Source organism: Sturnus vulgaris, chromosome 26 (assembly GCF_052056855.1).
Source record: "Sturnus vulgaris isolate bStuVul1 chromosome 26, bStuVul1.hap1, whole genome shotgun sequence".
In the NCBI taxonomy this organism is placed as follows: Eukaryota; Metazoa; Chordata; class Aves; order Passeriformes; family Sturnidae; genus Sturnus; species Sturnus vulgaris.
In genome coordinates, this window is record NC_142268.1 from 4087520 (window position 1) to 4109038 (window position 21519).

Genomic DNA, 21519 nt, shown 5'->3' on the forward strand with positions numbered 1-21519 from the left:
GTATTGGTTCATTAAGGTGGTACAACAAGCTCATCTAGCAGACAAAGCTCATGAGATTTCACTGTGGGGAACTGAAATCATCCTAGCAATTCCAAGAGAGAGAGAGAGAGAGAGAGAGAGGAGACTGGTTATGTGGGACAGATCTGCTTCACATCCTGTAGAAATGAAAGGGTTTCACCCCTGGAGAGGCAGTGTCAGACTTTCCTTTAGGCCCTGTCTTATACCAGAGAAAGAGTTCTGCCTACCTCCAACTGTTCCACCTGTAACCCCAGGAGAGAAGTTCCCCATAGTGTGAGAATTAGTCAGTCTGGTTGCAGCTGATGACACGTGGACCAGACTGGCAGCAGCTGGCATTGAATTAAATAAGGACTGCAATACTGAGGAATTTGTCACCGAGTTGAGGTTTGCTTGCAAGGCCATGGGGCCGAGGGGGAACTGCGATCCAGTGGTGAGAGTGTTGAGGAAAGGATGGTGCGTCGGGACCGAGGGCGCTGGGGTCCCTGCTGAGGAAACAGCAGTAGAAAGGCTTTTACCATTCAGAAGGCCACCAGATGAAACAGCAGCAGAAATGAAAAGGTTGTGGCCATTTTTGAACTCCACGTCTCGGTCCCTTCCCTTGCCGACCTTCCCGTTGTGCTGCACTGAGTTTTTCTCCGCAGACCCCCCCGCTCGGGCGCTCAGCTCGCTGAGCTCTTTGCCCTTCACCCCCGGCCGGCTCAGCTCTTCTCCCTTGGTGCCCAGACCTTCCAGCTGCCTCTTGTTGAGGAAAAGGTTCGTGTCTGACACGCCCAGGTCCTTGGCTCGCTGCGGGGGGAAGGCCAGGGAGCAGTTGGGAGCCGTCCCGTCCGCAGCTTTGTGGGGAAGGGCAGCGCTGTCCATGAAGCCGTGCAGCCCCAGCTCGGAGGACAGGCCCCCGTTGTAGCTGAAGCCATTGGGGGGGTTTGTGCCAGGGCTCAGCCCATCCGAGGGCACTGCCAGGCTCTTCCTGGGGTGTCCTGGGACCTTGGTGTCCATGGGCAGCCCGTCCTCAGAGGGCGGCCTGAAGGCAAACAGGGAGTTCTGGCTCAGAGCCGACACCGCCTGCAGGGGGCTGTCGGTGGTTTTGGTCAGGTTGATGTCAGAGATCGGTGAAAAAGTCGATTTCCATTTGCTGCTGTTCATGTTCTCATTGCTTTGTGCTTGTTTCCTCCCTGATAAGCTGCCACCTGGTTGAGGGGGAAAGGTTTATAGATGTCAATAAACAGCATTCACTAAATCTGCCCCTTGAGAACGGGGATTTATAGAATCACAGATTCTGGTAAAGACCTTTAAGATCATCAAGTCCAATCATCAACCAGCACCACCACCATGGTTATCACTAAACCATGTCCTCAAGTGCCACATCCATCGGTTATTTGAACACTTCCAGGGATGGGGACTCCACCAGTGCCCTGGGCAGCCCCTTCCAATGCCTGACAATCCTTTTAGTGAAGAAATTCTCACAATATCCAATCTAAACCTCCCATGGCACAGCTTGAGGCCATTTCTTCCTGTCCTGTGCCTTATTTCCTGGGAGCAGAGCCTGGTCCCTCCTGGCTGCTCCCTCCTGTCAGGACTGAGGACTCCTCTCCAGCCTGAGCCCCCCCAGCTCCTCCTGGTGCTCCAGACCCTTCTCTGGGCAGCACCCACATTTTTTATCTTTCAACAGTCACCTTTTATCAATCTGTAATTCTATTTCTGAACCAAGGGCAGAAATATTTATGAGGTCACCCAGAAGTCCTTAAAATTCAGTTTAACACTCTGACTGTCAAATTGTTAGAGGAAAAGTCTGAGGACACTGATCTGCTTTTTCCCCTTATCTTTGCACTACAGATCCCTCCTCAAACCCTGAGTCGGTGAAAAAACTGCTCAGGTCTTTGGTGACCTGTGACTACAGAAAGAAGTGACCCAAAATCTGTAATTAGCAGCCACCTGGCTTAATGATGATTAAGAATGGCATTTTGTCCAGCAGCAGACAGAAACCTCCCACTGCCTGAGAGCTTCACCCATCCCCAAACAATCCCCACAAACAATCCCCATTCCTCACACATACCATTTTCAACAGTCTTCTGTGGAGATTTGCTTTCCAATGATATTGTTGCAATTTTCCTCTCAATTCTAGTGGGAAAATAAAAAGGTTATAGCACCTATAGCAAACCTTCTGTTGCACATTCACATTCTATACTCCCCAGGATCAGGTCTTATCAGATGAGAGATTATAATAACCAAGTCAGCCCCACAATTTTATGTCACTAAAGGAACTTATAAACATCAAAAAACCCACCACAAACTTTAGGCAGGAGCTGTTACAGAATTACTGCTCTTTGACAGGATTAGTGCATGTTCAGAGAACTTTGTTGTTGTTTTTCTTTCAAAACAAGAAGTAGAACCACATTTCTATAGTGGTTATTTTTCACAGAACCATAGGATGATTTGGGCTGGGAGGGACCTCAAAGCTCATCTTATTCTGCTCCTGCCATGGCAGGGACACCTTCCACTGTCCCAGGCTGCTCCAATCCCAATGTCCAACCTGGCCTTGGACACTGCCAGGGATCCAGGGGCAGCCACAGCTGCTCTGGGCACCCTGTGCCAGCCCTGCCCACCCTCCCAGGGAACAATTCCTGCCCAATATCTCATCTAACCCTGCCCTTGGACAGCTTTCCAGAATCTTAAATAAGAAAAATATTGCACCCCACAGGCAGGCAAAGGGTGGCAAATAATCAATTTCCAGAGTAACACATCAATAGTTTGGGGCAGGAACTGAAGAATTTTGAACAGAGTTTCAAAGTGGGAGTGAGCAGGACACAGATCCTTAGTCAGAGAACACACACAAGCTCAGTGCTCCTACAAAGCAACACAGCAAGAAAATCAGAGAACCCTGGAATATCCTGAGCTGGGAGGGAACCCTGAGGGATGATGAGTGCAGCCCCTGTCCCTGCAGAGACCCCCCAACAATCCCACCCTGAGCATCCCTGAGAGCGCTGTCCAAACGCTCCTGGAGCTCTGGCAGCCTTGGGGCCGGGACCATTCCCTGGGGAGCCTGGGCAGTGCCCAGCACCCTCGGGGGGAAGAACCTTTCCCTGAGCTCCATGCCAAGCCCTGGCACAGCTCCAGCCCTTCCTGGGCTCCTGGCCCTGGCCCAGAGCAGAGCTCAGCCCCTGCCCCTCTGCCTCCCCTCGGGAGGAGCTGCAGCCCCCGAGGAGTCTCCCCTCAGTCTCCTCCATTTCTCCACCAGTTATTTCCAAGGCCAGACCCTGCCAGCCTTGCAAACACAGCAGCACCAGGAGGTTCCCACATTCTCCTGCCTGAATACCTTCCCTGTTCACAGCTTCAGCCACATCAGAGATTTGGGATAATGGCATGGGGCCTCCAAGCAAGGGGAACAAAGAGGTTTAAACACTCCCCTCCTGCTGAGAGCAGTGCCATCAGCCCTGGGAGAAATCTCCTGCTGGAACTGTGCCTGTGCATTCACCTGCTGCTATTGTGCTCATCCTCAGAGCCCTGCTCGTCATCCGATGTCAGGGGCGAGTAATGGACACCGTTGCTCTGAACCAGGGGCTTCTCCTTTTTCAGCACTGGGGGCTGGTCATTGTCCTGGTAAGGAACAGGAGAGTTCTTCAGGGAGTTTTCAGGAGAGGAAATGGCTGTTATTTCTAAGGGCTGGTTAATGTTATTGACCTGGGTGAGAAGGAAAGAAAGCAGTTACAGATGAGAGTATCCCTGGAAAGGAATCTTGTCAAGGGTTTTAATGCAGGTTTAATGCTTGTTTAGCACTGCTGCTGCTGCATTCCAGCTCCTGCATTAGAACCTGGGGTGGAGGCTTCAATGTAACTTGGAAAAATAGCTTATTTTCATTCCTTGATTTTATGTTTGAAATCAGAAATGACAACCTGGGATAAACTTTTTTCCTCTCAAGCTACACTGCAGGATCACATGCACACAAGTCTCTAGCTGGCTTCATTAGCAGGAATGCCATATGCTTCTGGCACTCCTCTGCTGTTTAGTCAATCTTAGCTTCAATTATTTTCAAAATATTGAATCTACAGCTTTAAAAATCAACTTCACTGCAGAAACAAGCTCTTTGTCAGGAGGGAGGAGATTATTTTGAATTTTTAATGCTCTGACAGCAAAGAGCTCTTTGAAGATGTTCTGCTCACACACAAACTGTTCAGCAGCTTTAGTGACAACGAGAGGCAGAACAGCAGCAATCCCAGCCTGGAACTCTCCCTAATCCCAGGAGCCTCCCAAACACTGCTCCTCCTGGGCAGCAGTTCCAGTTTACAGGAGGTTTGAACAATTTTAAGAAAAAGGAAAAAAAAAAATATAGTTTAGGGAGATTTTTTTTTCTTCAGTTAGTTAGAAAAATTAATTAAGAGTAAAAAGAGAGGGGTTTTTTTGTTGTTTATTGTAGATAATATAGTTTGTGTGAAGGATGTGGGGGAGTAAGTACAGTTTTTGATAATAAACTTTTTTTTAAATTTTTGGAAGTAGTTTTAAAGTTGTAGAATTTAATATTTAATATGAATAGAACAGATGATTTCTGATATAAATATATATAAGTATTATATATTAATATAATTAGTATAGCTAATATATATACTATAGATGGTATGTATACTATATTTACTATATAATTAGTATATATATTATATACTAATATAAGTATTATATATGTTATTTTAAGACTTTTTAATATTGCTAGTTTATTATCATATTTGATATATATTTTAATTATATAAATATGTATTATATATCTATAGTATATAGTTATAGATAATGATAGTGATTTTTAATAGTAATATTTAGATATGGTTTTTATTCAATAATTAGATTTTAATTTTTACATATATAGTGTATATATATACATATATAGAATATATAGCTATATATACATAAATAGTATATAAAATATAAATATACTATAAGTATTATATACTATGTACTAAATATACAAATTATACTATAAATATACTAAATATACTATAAATGTATACATTTATTTAGTATATAGCATATAATTTAATAATTATATTTTAATTTTTATATATAGTGTATACACGTGCATATATAGTATATAGTTATATAGTATATAGAGTTAGAAATAGATAATGATAGTGACATTTATTAATAATATTTGTATATTGTTTATGTTTAATAATGAGATTATTTGGAGGCCTATATTGTCCTTTCCATGGATCTGATGCTGAGGGGTGACCCGGAGGGCTGTGTGAAGAGCCCCCCCCGCCGAGGGCAGGGGTTTAATAGCAATATTTGTATACGGTTTTTATTTAATAATTAGATATTAATTTTATATATGTATATAGTTATATAGTGTATAGTTATATAGTATATAGTTGTATATAGTTATACAGTATAGTTTAGTATATAGTTATACAATGTATAGCTATATAGTATATAGTTATATACAATGATAGTGATATTTAACAGCAATATTTGTACATGTTTTATGTTTAACAATGAGGTGATTTGGGGGTCTGCAGTGTCCTTACCATGGAGCTGATGCTGAGGGGTGACCCCGAGGGCTGTGTGAAGAGCCCCCCCGCCGAGGGCAGGGGTTTAACAGCAATATTCAATATTTGTACATATTTTATGTTTAACAATGAGGTGGCTGGGGGTCTGCAGTGTCCTTACCATGGAGCTGATGCTGAGGGGTGACCCCGAGGGCTGTGTGAAGAGCCCCCCCGCCGAGGGCAGGGCTCTCCGTTTCGGGGAGGCGGCGCCGCTCCCGCCGGGGGTCCCAGTGCTGGATCGCTTCCGCCGGCCCCGCTTCTTCCCGTCCTGCGCGTGGGCCTGGCCGGGCACTGGGCTGTGCTTGCTGCAAGGGGATTGTTTTACATGTCCTGTATTAGGAGAGATTGTAAAGATGATTCTCCTCTTGGCCTCGTTCTCAGGGTCTGAAAACGCTGCATCACACTGCAGGTCCCCCTTTGTTCCTTCGGCAAAGATCTTCTGAGCCTCTGCACTCTGCAGTCCCCCTGCCAGGCTCTGGGCCGGGCCACTTAAGCGGGGGCTCGAGTGCTGCTGAGCAGGGGAGTTCTGCCCAGAGTTCCTCATCATTAGCAAAGGATGTTGTGGAGTGGAACTCCGAGACCCTACAGAGTTAAAGAGACTCCCAGAGTCGTCCAGAGCTGCCTGATCAACACTATGGTTAAGATGGGCTGGGCTGTTTGTAAGATTTCCATTGACTGCCACGGAGCCAGAAGAGTAAGAAAAACCTGTTGAGAGGGAAAGTATAGATCATTGCTGGGGCTGAGCGAGGGAGAGGTCACTGAGTACAGGGCTGGGAGGGCCAGGAGGGATTCCAGCTCTGCCTGCAGAAAACAGCCACTGGCCCTGGACTACGTGGAAAACACTGCTGCTTTTCCAGGGGGCAGTGAGAACGTGGCTCTGGGTGCTGAGGTGCCAGCTGGGGGTTAGGGACTCCCACTGCTCTCCTGTCAGCTCAGGAAAATCCACGTGGTATATGGAGGTATCCCATAGAACACGTGCTCCTGCCAGTTTTACATGGAATTCGAGTTCAAGCTTTGTTTGAACTATTACCCCGTTTGAAATCAGGGCTCCTCTACTCAACTCCTTCCTTTCAGCAAGGAAATGGATGGGCAGACTCAGTCCTTCCCTTCCCCAAAATAAAAAGGACTTTGCCATACACACAGCCCACCTCCTCCGAGTTCAACAAAAGGCTTAGGAAGTCACAGGGGACCTTCAAAGAGATAGTGGCAGAAAAATGCAACAAGGGATGAATCTTGGGAAGGGAATTCAGTGTTTGTCACGGGGTACCTTAAATGGGTTTAAGCTCTAGGATGGCCTGGGCTCTCTAAATGAAAAGGGCAGAAGGGAACAACATGGTAATGGTTTACAAGTTTTTTTAAATATTTCGTTGGCTTTATAGAAAAATGCAGCCAAGTCCTTTGCAAAACAGATACTGAAACAACCCAAGCCCCTCAGGGGGGAAAACGCTGAGAACAAAAGCACTCTCTGGTGAGAGGTCAGCTGTAGAACCTATTTCTCCTGGCCCACAACATTCCCAGAGTAGCTAAAGACCACGATTTCCACAGATGAGTGAGACAGAAGTAATGTCTGCACCTAAAGGGATCCCCATCCTCTCCCATTTGAGCTTTTCCCACCCAGATTCTTGTGCCTTTGCAGCTGCTCATGAGACACCAAAAAATTCATTCTGCTATTTAAAGACCCTGTAAAATAAAACTTTTAGAGCCAGATCACCAGCTCAGGACACGGCTGTGTAACTCTTCAGGTTTGCCACACTGTAAACCTGTGGGAATCTCTGGATCCCCACAGAATTTACAGAAGCAATTGTTTATTTACAAGTAAAGGCACATCAATCCAGCCCTTTAGGCCAGATGCACCCAAACTGGGGCACATCAGAGCAGGATGTTTCTGGTCTCAGCCACACTTATCCAGCACTCCAGTGCCTGCAGGACCTGGCAAGAAGTGCTTGGAAAACTCAGCCATGTGTGTTCAGGGGCTGCCCCAACCCAGGAGCAGCTGTGCACAGGTGAGGCTGTTACCTGAGGTAGCCAAAGCCAGAGGCTTGTTTCCAGCAGCATTGCTTATGCCATTATGAGAACTAGCACCAATCTGCTTTTCAAGTGTCGATGAGTCTCTGCTCTGGTGAACTGGGCTGGGTGTGCTTCTCTGAGGAGAGAAACAGGCATTTCAGGACACAGCATCAGAAATCTACAGCTTTAATCAAATTCACATGCATTACTACATCTGTCTCAGGAAGAGGCTCTACTTCTTATATGCCCTAGATTGAGCTTGTTTCAAGAAAATCATGGGTCAGCACATTATGGGCCAAAAATGTGATTAATTATATTGCAGCAGTATCTCACACACCACAGACACCATGCAGAGAGGGAGGCTCATCATCACAGGATATTCAGACTCGGCCAGGAGCTCTGAATTCCAGCTCTGCCAGGAGCAGGAATGGCTCAGCCCACTGCTGCAGCAGGGAGGACACTGATGGATGTATTGTGTCCCCAGGCCTGTGCTCACAAAGCTCCCCAAAACAACCCCAAAGAGAACATGAAGTGCATCAGGCCATGTTCTCTGGGACATTCTCTGAGGGTGTTCTCCTAAAACATGGAAAACACCTGTGAAATGGCAGCCTGAACAAACAGGGAGGTGCCACCCAGGGCTGGCATTGCCCCAAGGACACCCAGAGCTGGGCAGACTCTGGTTCTGCTAAAGCCAGAAGTCTTCAGCTGGAAAAATGCAATGGATTCAATGCTGTGAACCAACTCCAGCTTTCCCAATAAAGGATTGAAAGACAAGCCATGGATGAATTCTAACTCACAGCTCTCAGGAAAAGCAGCGAGAGCTTCTCAGTTTCTGCTGCAGCACTTCTGTGACAAACTGGTGTGAGAAATTGGACCAGGCCTTTTTGAACTCCTCCTCCACTGAGAGAGGCAAGGACTTGTCACATCTCAAAAAGAGATGGCCCCAGAAGCTCTCTGCCACAGAGCAGTAACTCACATGGGAGGTATCCCAGCCCCAAGGGGCTGTTCAAGCTCCCTGTGAGGGGAACAGGCAGCTTTGAGCTAAGACAGAAGAATTCTCTCCCAGATTCCTGCAGGAAGCAGGACTAAGAACAAATTGACACACACAACCCTCTGCTTCCACTGCCACAATCTCTCAGGCTTTTCACCCAGACACATTCCAGACCAGGCTCTCCTGAGGCATCTACTTTTCCCTCCTTCCTGGCTGAACCCCCCTCCACCCCACAGAGAAAGGAGAGGAAAAATCTCCCGGATCCAAGAGGATGCATCCCCCAGCAGCCTCCCCCGAGGAGCAGATCTCCAGGATGAGCAGCCCATGGAGGATCCTGGGGCACAGCACCCCATTCCTGCCCACTGGGATTTTAGTTAGGGATGGAAAGTGTTGACAATCCCTTACTCACCACCTTCTCAACACGGCTAGGTAGGACTACGCTGGCCAGAGGGATACTAACAGGGAGTTTATTGGGCTGCACTGTGCTCAGAGGAATACTGATAGGGAGGCTGGTGATAGTTTCTCCATTACTCACAGAGGTTCTCTCTCTCAAAACCTGTAAAATCAAAAGAGAAAGCAAAAATCTTACACAGGATATTGAAAAGGTTTTTAAGGTAATGATAATCTGCTCATTTCTATGTGTGTGTCATACCCTCACTCCTTTTTTTAAGGAATTACAGGACTAGGAGCAATGACTGTACATCACACAGGGCAGGCGTGGAGCAACTTGGTCAGCAGCACCAGGCTCCTGGGACAGCAACATCCCACAGCACAGAAATGTGTAAATTAAAGCCACTGCTGGCCCCAAGCATCAGGAAAAGGCAGCCTTAGGCAAGCTCATTTCCCCGTGTTTTGGTTAGAGCTCTGTGAAAAGCACTCAGATGTCAGATTTTTTATCCTGAGGCCTCTGTAGCAGCCAGATGCATTTCCATGGCAACCTGCTACTGCAGGGCACCTGCTGCTCTGTGAGCCCCAATATGCTCCATGGCTGCACCAATTACATGGACCATATTTTCTACTCTATTTTTATACCTATGAAAGAGCCTCCTTTCCCAGTTCAGGCAGACACGTGCCACATCTAACAGCAGCTCCACTGCATTGCTGGTGCTCAGAGAGGAGCACATCTTCTCCCTCTGACCAGCTCTCATTTATTGCATCACACCCACTGTATTTTGTGTCATTTCCCATGCCAAGCTGGCCCAGAACACAGCATTCCTGCACTCCCCAGCGTGGCCACCCTGCCCTTTGTAGCCCCAGGGGCAGCAGCAGATCCTTCACCTTCTCTCCTGCACTGGGTAAGGCCGCGGGGGAGCAGGGCCGAGTTTCCTGAGGACTCAGCTTTATGCCATTTGCAATTCCAGGGCTTGGATATGTAAGGCCATTCTCTTTGACATGCTCAGCTCTGGAAGAGAGATGTACAATTGTCAGGATACAAAAGCCAGTGACCACACTCAAGGCCTGTCCCATCTTATTTACACACATGAGGAGTTCTACACCCAGCTCACTCTCCCCTCCAAGGAGCACTTGGCTTCTCATCACCCTTCATCTCCAGCAAGGACCTTCCTCCTCCCCAGCCCTTCCAGCATTAAAGCTCAGGATTAAGCCCAGGCTGCTGCACAAAACAGGCACTGCCTGCTGTGCAGAAATCTGCAGGAGGCTCAGCACAGACAAGGGTCATTGTCCCCATCCATCCTGCCTCAAAACATTCCTCAAAATCACTCTTGCTACAAAATATCCCTCAAAAAAATCACACTTTTGTCACAATATATCCCTTTAAATCACTTTTTTTCTCTCTCTTCAACAAAGAATCAGCCCTCTGCCCCACCTTGTTTATCCCATTAGCTCTCACCGCTGGTTTTTGTGTAACAAAACTTTTCAAAACAGATAAACCTCCACTTTGAAAAAATCTTTCCACAATCTAAATTCCCAGTGCTATTCACAGCAGGCAGTGGCCCTCTTCCCCATCCCTCTCACCTCTGGATCTCATTAGCTGTTGCCTTCCCATTGACCCCGTGGTCCTGGTTCAAGTGTCTCCGCAGGGCGATTTTAGCAGGGGAGAACCTGGTGTAGTCAGGGAGGGCCAGGCTGGTCACCTTGTCTGCCTTCCTGCTGCTGTGGTTGGGGGTGCAGGGCACGATGTCTTGGTCCAGGTGGGAGCTGGGGTACTGGGGGGTGTTCTGCTTGGACGAGGGCCGGCTGAAGGCGTGCTGGAGCTCGTAGGGGGTGGCGTGGCCGTTCATGGACAGCTCGGGGCTCATGCCATTCATGTGGGGCATGGGGAACTTGGAGCACTCCAGCTCCAGCTGGAACCTGCCCTGCTCAGCCTCAGGGTCACGGCTCAGGTGGCTTTTGCTGTGCAGCTGCACTGACAGGGGCTCCTCTGAGGGTGTGTAGGACTTGAGCTGCAGCAGCTCCTGCTGCCGCTGACTCTTCTCAAGTTCCACGATGCTGATCTTTAAATGAAGAGGAAAACAAAAATTAAACTTAACAAAACAAAAATTATACTTAGCAATTCGATCACACTATAGAATTTTGCTTCCAAATTCTCTTTTAAATGAAGAAAAGAAAAAAAATTAAAGACTACACTTGACAATTCTATCACATTATGGAGTTTTGCTTCCAAATTCTTCTAAATGAAAGTGTCTCTGCTTCTGGGGACAATGCAGAATGAGGGACCCAAAGTTTGAGAAAAAAATTTCTGCTCTAAGCTTAAGACCAAAAGGCCCAGGTGAGGGGAATGGCTCAGAGACCCTGAGAAAGAATATTTCAGATCTTAAAACCAAAAGGAAGATATCTCCAGCTGACAGAGAGAGCGTGGAGTAACTCAGTACTGCAGTCACTCCATGCCAAGGCATCCAGCAAAAGGCTGGAATAACCACTATCACAGAAAGAAAAGCTCTTCACACAAAGGAGTTTAATTTCTCGTCACTATGAGAAATGTCAGACTGGGGGAAATGATTCCCACCCTATTCCTGGGAGTGTCCCAGGCCAGGTTGGACACTGGGATTGGAGTAGCCTGGGACAGTGGAAGGTGTCCCTGCCATGGCAGGGGTGGAACTGGATGAGCTTTAAGGTCCCTTCCAACACAAACCAGTCTTGGATTCTGTGATTCCTGAACTGAGACATGAGAACACACATGAAAATCATCAGCTTGTGGTTTTTAATTATATGTAATGATAAACCATGATTCCTCCTTCCACAGCATCACCACGGAATCAGATCATGGTATCTACTGCCTTTACAAATTAACCACATCCTTGTTTACTAAAACCCTCTAATAGAAAGCTCAATCTCTGTGGGAATAAAAAAGGAATAAACAAAAAAGCAGCACCCGCTTCATCCTTTCCCATCATATTTAATGTAACACCCATAACTTGCCCATTGCCCAAGAGCTACCCCAACCTGGTAACCCTGCACTTGTTTCTTGCTCTCTACCTGCAGTTCCAAACAGTGCTTTTGCTTCTCAGAAATCTGATTCTTCAAGGCCTGCTTCTCTTTCAGCAAGTTCTCCAGTGACAGTGTTGACCAATCCAGCTTCAGTTCTTCACAGCGAGCCTTCAGCTGCAGGGACACACAGGGACAGGGACAAACAGGTCAAAACACAAACAGGTCAAAACACAAACAGGTCAAAACACAGCTCTCACCTCTGCACAGTACCCGAGTCCCAGCTGGAAGCAGGAATTTTGAACTGAATGTTCAAGAACCCCTCAGCCCACTGGAACATTCTCCCAGCTTGGGGCTGGGGACTGTGGCAGGAGCTGGCCTGGCTCTTTCTAAAACAGTGTTATCACCCACCCTCACTGCTTCCACATCCAGACATTCCCCTCATCTACCTCCTGAGGGGGCTCAGGCTGGAGAAAAGGAGGCTCAGGGGGGCCCTTGTGGCTCTGCACAACTCCCTGACAGGAGGGGACAGCCGGGGGGGTCGGGCTCTGCTCCCAGGGAACAGGGACAGGAGGAGAGGGAACAGCCTCAGGCTGGGCCAGATTTAGGTTGGAGATTTAGGTTTAGATCTTAGGTCGGATAAGGGTAAAATTTCCTCACTGAAAGGGTGGTCAGGCATTGGCACAGGCTGCCAGGGCAGTGGTGGAGTCCCCACCCCTGGCAGTGTTCAGACAACAAGTGGGTGTGACACTTGAGGATGTTTTGGTGACCATGTGCTGGTTGATGGTTGGACTCCATGATCTTACAGGTCATTTCCCACATGAAGAATTCCATGATTCTCGAGGTTTGAGTTACCCAGATGAGCGCCACAGGAGTGATGGGGCAGAGCAAGCCCTGCACAACCTCCCTGTCCAGCCAGATCCAGACCCAGTGACATCCAGAGCTGTTTGGGGACACAGCTGAGGCCAGAGCCAGCTGCCACCTCAGGATTTGCTCTGGGGTAAATCAGAGGTAAAAAAAGGACTCCCTGCAGGTTTTCCCCCATCATCCCTCTGTTTCCAAGGACTCTGAGCAGCTGGATGATGTTTCAGGCCCCAGCTCATGCCCTGTCCTCAGCCAAAGGGCAGCACCCCCCGTTCCCAGCCCAGGGGCTGCACCCACCAGCTGCAAGCTCTGGTTCCTGAGTTCACTGTTGTCCTTCTCCAGCTGTTTTGTCTGTTCTTTCAGCTGCTGATTGTGAGCAGAGATTTCCTTCTGGGCCTGGATCAGGTCATTGTACGTCAGAGCTTTAACTCCCAGCTAAAAGGTGAAGGGTGAGATCAGTCAATAAGGTCCTGACACCCTCATTCCTGGTGACTGTCCCATCCCCAAGTGACACTGAGGAGATGTGAGAATTCTGCAGCTCTCAGGACCCTCCCCAGCATTCCCCAAGGCATTGTGTGGCTGCTGGGGGATGACAAGGAAGGACACAAGGACCTTGGAGCTGCTTTCAACTGTAAAACTGGCATTAGGCTTTGCCAGCCAAGAGAACTAGAGCAGCCTGTGGAGAGCCCCCCACATTTCCTCCTGGGCTTGGATGGCAGCACAGAGTTTGTTTGAGCAGCAGAGGATGAATCCTTCACCAAGCACACAGCTGTGGTCTGTCCCCTTCCTTGGGCACTGGGCACACAACAATTCCAACAGCAAACACAAAACGACCAGAGAGTGGCACAGATCGAGCCTGATCTGCTGCAAAGCAGAGGCTGAAGACCTGAAACTGCTCTGGTCTGACTTAGCTTGACCAGAAATGTTGGAATGCAGCTGAGTCAGAAGGATCCCCCCAGCACAGAGGTACCTCATCGAGCTTCTGCTGAAACAGGCGTTTGATTTCCTCTTTCTGGGCCTGGCAGTGGGTGAATAACTGCTGGGCTGTCCCCAGCAGCTGAGCATTCTTCTCCTGGAAGAGGGAACAGTGACAAAACACACTTTTAGCACCAGCTGCAGCACGGGCCATCTCAAGGAGGTGTTTGTGGAGCACTTCAGTGAACCTGGGTGCAGGAGAGCTCAGCCAGCCCTGCCCCAGACTCCTGAGAGCCTGGATTTGTTCGGGTGTGATACTGGTGGAGTTAAGTCAGCTGAAAAGAGCTTTTAAGTAGGTTTTTCCTTCTGTATGGTAAAATACAATCAAGGCAGTGTTAAAAACTCATTTCTATCCTCCCAGTGCATCATGAAGCAGCAGCAATAATCACATCCCACAGAGCAGAAATAGAACTGGAAAAGATTATCTGCATGAAATCTGCTCCCAAACTGGGAACTGGGCCTAAATCCCCAGAGCCCCAGTTCAGAGTTTCCCTGTCCAATACTCATGGAAGAGATGCAGTAAATGAAAATACACTGTGGGGGAGGCAGAAAGAAAGTCCTAATAAGCCAAACCAGTTTTCCTACCTGTGCCACTCTCAGCACATTCCCTGCCCAGACCCTGCTGCCTCAATCCATGGCTGTGCACAGCAAAGGGAGGACAGGACTGGCTGAAGAGCCTCACTTACCCAGCCCCAAATGCTGCATTAGTACAATAAGGACAGGGAGCTTTGGGATTACCCTGTTCTCCACCTTGTGCTGCTGAGGCCAAGCAGGGATTGCACAGACTGAGCCACTGCTCCAGGAGAAGTGAGGAACCAGGGCAAAAAGCACCTTGATCCTTTCCAACCTTAATAATTCCAGGACTCCATGACTGATCTTCCAAGGAGGGAGGCAGCAGTGCTGGAAATTCCCCACGTGCAGGAACACACAGAGCTGGCTTGGGCAAACAGTCCCTGCAATGCTAACGGGGCTGCTCAAAAATCATTTCTGTTTTCAACACGAGGCATTCCATTCAGCCTTCCCAGGCACTGCAGGGGCTGACAGCTCCATCTAAGGGCACTCTGGGAAGCAGCAACTGATTTTAAAATCATTATTGCAAAGAGATTTTCATTGTACTTGAAAACCTTCCTGTAAGAGGGAGTTACTGAACAGACCATACCCAGCCCCTCACCCAGCCCAGTTCTGTATTTGTGAAGTCTAATTTGCCATGTAACACTCTATAAAAATATATTTTCATAGTGAATTCCTCATTTTAACATTTAAAAGTGTGGAGCAGCTGCTGGACACCACCACCACGTGATGACTTCTCCACTCTCCTGATTCATTCTCTGTGCAGGGCACACCCCTTGCACGCCATCATTTCATTTGTGCAGGAGACAAGTTCACTTCATGCTGACTTTCCTGACAAGTGCAGAACAAGCAGAAAAATCTGCTGCTTAAGGAAAAATATGAAAGTTCTAAGTGCTGATTGACTGTGAAAGCAAATGGAAATAACCACAGAAAAAGGTTTCCATGAACACCAGATCAGCATCAACCACTTCTCAGAAAGGAATGAGGTGGCACAAGTTAATTTCTCTCCTCTGGAGAGTTCCCAATATGAAGAACACAATAAAAAAGCCCTGTGGGTTTTTTCTGTCACTCTCACAAAGACTATAGATGGAAGGAAAGCTTCCACAGGGAATGCCAAAAGCTGGACCTGGACAGAATTCCAGGCTGGTTTGGGCTGGAAGGACATTAAAGCTCATCCAGTGCCACCCCTGCCATGGCAGGGACACCTTCAGGTGGGTCATTGGAGGCCAGGTTGGACACTGGGGCTTGGAGCAGCCTGGGACAGTGGAAGGTGTCCCTGCCATGGCAGGGGTGGCACTGGATGAGCTTTCAAGTCCCTCCCAACTCCAGGGGCAGCCACAGCTGCTCTGGGCACCCTGTGCCAGCCCTGCCCACCCTCCCAGGGAACAATTCCTGACCAATGTCCCATCCAGCCCTGCCCTCTGGCAGTGGAAGCCATTCCCTGTGTCCTGTCCCTCCATCCCTTGTCCCCAGTCCCTCTCCAGCTCTCCTGGAGCCCCTTTAGGCCCTGCAAGGTTTTAACTGGAAGTTCAAGTTCATTGCTGAGCATTATGGGGAAATGCTCCTCCACAGAAGTAGCAGGAACAGATTCTCATCAGGGCTAATTGATACAGCAATGACATTTTTCCTAATTGAGACAAAGCAAGACAAGAAGGTGCTCAGGCAGGAGATCTCCTCCCTCTGCTGGTGGCTCCATGGCAGGAACATCTCACTGCAAGCTCCAGGCCTCTCCTTGCCTTTCCATGTTTTCCAGTCCATGATCTGGGACATTTACACTTTGCCCATCAGTGCAATCCAACACATTCTGATTATCAATAGCAAGGATGCTGTGCTAAATCCCCACAACTGAACTGTGGTTCATAAAATCCTGGAATTGGTTTGGGCTGGGAGGGACCCATCCCTGGAAGTGTCCAGTGCCAGGTTGGACAGGGCTTGGAGCAGCCTGGGACAGTGGAAGGTGTCCCTGCCATGGCAGGGGTGGCACTGGATGGGCTGGAAGGTCCCTTCCAAGCCAAACCATTCTGGGATTCTGTGATTCTAAATCAGCATGGTCAGCTGGGGGCACAGAGGGATCAGGGGAGGTGCAGCTCTCTCATTGTGCACATTCAAACACACAAAAAGTGAGTTTGCAACAAAATCCCCTGGCAGCTGTTCAGCCTCAGCAGCACTGGTGTATATGCAAACAATCCCCACATCCAAAAACTTCAGAGTCTGGTAATTTTGTTTAGAAATGTTAAAAAGTGAGACCCACCTTTTCCTGCTCCAGTAACTGTTGCAGACTTGCTTTGTACTGAGGAGTTTTCATGTATGCCATGAACTGCATGTACTGGATCTTAAATGAGTCTGTAAAATAAATCAGATGAGGAATTTCAGCAGGGAGCAAATTTCATGTCTCTGTTTACCCCCATTTCCTCCCTGGCCACCTCTCCTCACTTGTCTCTCCCTTGCTTTTGATTTGGACTCTAAATCAGACTGAGCCATTGAGGATGAATTTAAGAACATGCTGAAAATCCCTCTCCTGGCACAAAAGGAACTCTTGGATCCATCAGATCCAATGGAAGCCATGACAACAGATCCCAGGAGGCACAGGAAGGTGCTGGGGGCTGAGGGTGAGTTTGCATGAGCAAAGAGGAGCTGAGTGGTTTTAGTGCTCTGTAAGCAGAAATAATAAAAGAAATGAGCTGCAGGAGCCCAGCCCAGCCCTGAGCTCAGCACCCACACAGGGCCTGCTCCTCCTTCTCCCTCCACACACACCAGGAGCTCTACACCCAGCTCACTGTCCCCTCCAAGGAGCACTTGGCTTCTCATCACCCTTCATCTCCAGCAAGGACCTTCCTCCTCCCCAGCCCTTCCAGCATTAAAGCTCAGGATTAAGCCCAGGCTGCTGCACAAAACAGGCACTGCCTGCTGTGCAGAAATCTGCAGGAGGCTCAGCACAGACAAGGGTCATTGTCCCCATCCATCCTGCCACAAAATATCCCCCAAAAAACCACTCTTTTGCCACAAAACATGCCTCAAAAATCACTCTTTTTGCCACAAAATATCCCACAAAAAATCACTCTTTTTGCCACAAAATATTCCTTTAAATCGCTTTTTTCTCTCTCTCTTCAACAAGAAATCAGCCGTAAGTGACACAACAGCAGGAGACACAAGTTAAGGACATCACTGATGCCACACAGACAGGATCATTCTGCCAGATTCCCAGAGCATCCTGCACTGGCTCATGCCCAATGCCCAGAGCCAGAAAAAGCTGGGAGGGGACAAGGAGCAGAAGATTAAAATAAAAAACCCCTTCAGGTTTTCCCTTAAATCACCTCTTGCACATGAAGTGCATTTTCCAACCACACCTTTGTGCCCTCAGACTCTCAGGCAGGACCTCATCTATCAGCTCTGGGCTCAGCAGAGGAAATGGAGTGATGTTACCCAGGATTAAGAGAATGGCTTCAGTTCAAATAAAGCTATTCCTGACTATCCCTGCTAATCCAGGCTTGCTGCCTGTTGAGAGCTGAAACATCAGAGAACAAAAGCAGAGTAAAACACCAACTTCAGCAGGAGGAGGGACCTTGTGGTGACGCCAAAGGATGTGGGGCAGGCAGGGGAAGGTGGGGAGGGGATAATCCCACTCCTGCCCCATACAAAGCCCCAAAGGGGAGGGGGGCAGGCCAAGGGCAGCCTTACCTAGCAGCTTCTGTAGTGCAGGGGGGGTGGGTGTGACCAGGAGCTGGTTGGACGAATGCCGTTGCACTTTCGGAGGTAGTTGGTAATAGGGGCTATGAGGTGACTTGTAGGCATCTGGAGAGACACAAACACAGCCTCAGTGCTTGGGACAAGGACAGGAGCTTTAGCTCTGAAAACATGGCATTTGTCATGAGATCCAGCAGCTTAGGCCATCAACACACAGCTCCAAACATGTCCACACACTGCTCCGAGCTCTTTGGAAGGGTCTGTGATCCATCCTAAGAGCAGCAGCAGCCACAGCTCAGCCCCAGCTCCCACAGACAGATCCCACCCCCAGCCCCATCAATACATTAATCACCATCAATCACCATTAATCACACCCCCATAGCATCAATACATTAATGCCAGCACCATTAACACATTAATCACCATCAATACATGAATCCCACCCACATCCCCATTAGCACATCCATCACCACCCATCCCATCCCCACCACTTCCAGGGCAGCTTTGCTCTGGTGGCAACAGGGAAGTTATGTCACAAAACCAAACTCAACCTGCCAATAAAGGACAAACAAGCATGTCCAGAGCTTAGAGACTTATCCAGGCTCTTCCAGCAGCCCTGCACTCACCCTGAGGAGAGGATGAAGATGTCTGGGAGACAGTCTGAGCATGCAGAAGTTCTAGTGCAGTTTGGTTCTTCTTGGTCTTGCGTTCAGTATTTGCTGTGTTCATTTTCTTGGGGCGTCCTCGTTTCCTCCCTGCCATTTTCCTGCCTTTCTTACTCAGCTTTTTCTTCCTGGCCTTGGAGGGAGATGGCTTTTTAACAGAATTTGCTGCAGCTTTTTCTTCTTCAGCACCAGAATCCTGAGAAATTTTGAAAAACTTTGGTCATTTCTACCTCCATGTGCAGCATTCCTTTTCAGCAAACATCAATAACAGTGTTGAACTTTGTGAAAGGAAACTGATGCATTGCAGTTCCATAACTTGCCAGGGAAGTGGGCTTGCTTGGGATAAGACTTGTTCCCAAGGGGTTGTGCTCATTCTCTTCTAGACTTACTCGTTACAGAAAATGCAATGCTAAGGGAGGGGAACTTCAGGCAGGATTGGGTGGGATATTGGAATTGTTCCCTGGGAGGGTGCCCAGAGCAGCTGTGGCTGCCCCTGGATCCCTGGCAGTGTCCCAGGCCAGGCTGGACATTGGGATTGGAGCAGCCTGGGACAGTGGAAGGTGTCCCTGCCATGGCAGGGGTGGCACTGGATGGGCTCTGAGGTCCCTTCCAGCCAAACTCTCCTGTTTCTGTTCAATCTGTACCTGCTGTCTAACAAAAGCTGATTATTCATCCTTCCCTGACTACATTCTTCAACTGCATCTCACTCAAAACTCAGAGTACAATCAATACTTTACATTTTTGGGCATGAACAGGCACTGCATTTCTCACAGCATTACCCAAGAAAGGAAATGAGTCTTTGCAGTAGAGACTCAGCACACTCTGAGCTCCATTCAGTGGGCTGTGACTCAGGGACAGCTCTGCAAACTCCTGCTGGATGCAAGCGAGGGTGGACAACCAACTATTCATCCTGCAACACCTTTTTTTTTTTTTTTTTTTTTTCCAGAATTAGTTGTGCAGCTCCCAAGTGCAGCTTTTATTAACTCACTCCATCATATTTTTGGGCACAGCAACAGCTAGAGCAGTTTGTGTGCTCAGAGTAAAAGCCAGCAGCCTTCCCACAGAGCCAGGCTTCTCCTGGCTCAGAGCAAGAGCTCAGGCACAGCCCCAGGAAACCCTGAGGGCACAGAAATGCACGATGCTCACCTTGTTTTCTTGGATCTTCGTTGGAGTCGTTGTGTTACTTTTGTTTTCTCTTTGTTGACGACGTCTAGCTGCCTCTTGTTCCTCCTGGGGAGCAGGGATGGGAGATGGCACCATTGGCTCATGGATTCAGCACTTTTTAATTCAGATTACCTTGCTTTCCAGCTTAGTTTTCCACAAGAAAAGGGAGCAAACTTCCCCTTGGCTCAGGCCACACTCAGGTGAGAACAAGTCCTTTCCCACCTCCAGAGGGGATTAAATCTCAACCTCTTCCCAAACTCTCCCCTCCCTGCTGGATCCTACACTGCTGGATCAGCTTTCATTTGGACTTTTTAAAATTATTATTATTATCATTATACATTTCAATAGCTTCTCCACATCCCCAACATTTCATGGTGACACCTTAAAAACCTTCCACAACTGGAAATAGCAAAGCCATTAATCATCATCGAATTCAACTTCAGCCAAGTTTATTGAGGTGACTAATAAAAAACAAAAGCAACAACTTTTCGCTTGATTTTTTCCCAGGCTGACAGGAAATTTCCTTGTTCAGAGAAAATCTCTTTTTCTCTCAGATAAAAAAAAAAATCTTTCAGGCAGGAAGTTTCCAAGAGCTCAGTCAAAGCTTTTCCTGCACGTTCCAGGTGAGGTTTTATCTGCATAAAACTTTTGGAAATTCCAGCACTCCTTTGATTTAAGCTATTATCAACCAAATCAGTGGCAGGTTTGAGTGTGAAAAGCAGGGAAGGTCAGAAGCACCCTGACCTTTTTTTTTTTTCACTAAGAAGTCTTTTTTGTCCCAAATTTGAGTGGAGCAATCTGAAATAATTCCCTTTCAGAGCCCCCATGTGTCTGCTCTTACAGAGCCAGTCAGCCTGAGGATGAACATTCACCTGAAGTTTTAAATTAAGTGGCCTCACTTAATTCTCTTCCTGGGAATCCATTGATTATTTCAGGTTAACAGAGCCCTGCACAATCCCAAAAATCCTCTGGCATTTTAATTCCATGTGTAACAGCCCAGACTGCAGCAAATGACAACTCACTCTGTGCCTGCAATGGCACGTCCCAAAAGGAACATTTCAGAGCATTGCTCAGCTTCATTTCAGGAGCTGAGCACTGGGACAGATTCAAACCATCATTCCCTTCTTTAATTCCAGTTCTGTAATGAAGAAATAGCTCATTACAGACCTCCAGTGCAAGGTAAAAGCACCTTGGGGCTGCCCCATTAATTCTCTATTAGAAATCCCTTGGACATGATTGAATTAATGCTTGATGGCATCTGAGACTTCCCTTCAATTAGCTCCATGTTCTTTGCCTACCAAGAAAATCTGATTTCCTATCAATTGTGTCCACCTGTGATTAAATTCCTCACAGTGGCTGCTCCCTTACTTCGAGTTTTCTACAGAAAATGATTGAAACTTACCCTGAGTTTTGGATTTTTGAGACTAGAAAAATAGTTTTCAAGCTGAAAATAGAAAGAGAAGAGAGTCATCCTCAAAGGCATGACAGATGAACACAGAAGAATAAAATATGAGCTTAAAACAAGTGCAGAACTGCAGAAATTCTGACTGCTTTGCTTCTGATAAGCTACATCAAGAACCATTTACATTTATTTTTTTCAGCCACCCAGCCTGTTGTGTAACAGGGCATAATCCAACCTCTACAAGGTTTTATCATCCCCACCACT

General features: G+C 47.7%; 1 protein-coding gene across 8 annotated transcripts in view; it reads right to left on the reverse strand.

The window, feature by feature from the left end:
* DOT1L (DOT1 like histone lysine methyltransferase) overlaps positions 1-21519 on the reverse strand; it is a 77657-nt gene that overhangs the window by 11057 nt on the left and 45081 nt on the right. For 5 of the 8 annotated variants that reach the window (XM_088179205.1, XM_088179204.1, XM_014884391.2 and 2 more), the window contains 16 exons: positions 21256-21297; positions 19836-19919; positions 18651-18885; positions 18019-18132; positions 16592-16683; positions 13766-13867; positions 13093-13230; positions 11983-12108; positions 10522-11000; positions 9826-9949; positions 8957-9103; positions 7566-7692; positions 5671-6254; positions 3491-3696; positions 2072-2136; positions 246-1205 (listed from right to left, as the gene is read on the reverse strand). In XM_088179205.1, coding sequence (XP_088035331.1) covers positions 246-1205; positions 2072-2136; positions 3491-3696; positions 5671-6254; positions 7566-7692; positions 8957-9103; positions 9826-9949; positions 10522-11000; positions 11983-12108; positions 13093-13230; positions 13766-13867; positions 16592-16683; positions 18019-18132; positions 18651-18885; positions 19836-19919; positions 21256-21297 — 3625 coding nt within the window. The remainder of the gene's footprint in view (positions 1-245; positions 1206-2071; positions 2137-3490; positions 3697-5670; positions 6255-7565; positions 7693-8956; positions 9104-9825; positions 9950-10521; positions 11001-11982; positions 12109-13092; positions 13231-13765; positions 13868-16591; positions 16684-18018; positions 18133-18650; positions 18886-19835; positions 19920-21255; positions 21298-21519) is intronic. The other 3 variants (XM_014884389.2, XM_088179208.1, XM_088179207.1) reach the window with 3 other exon arrangements.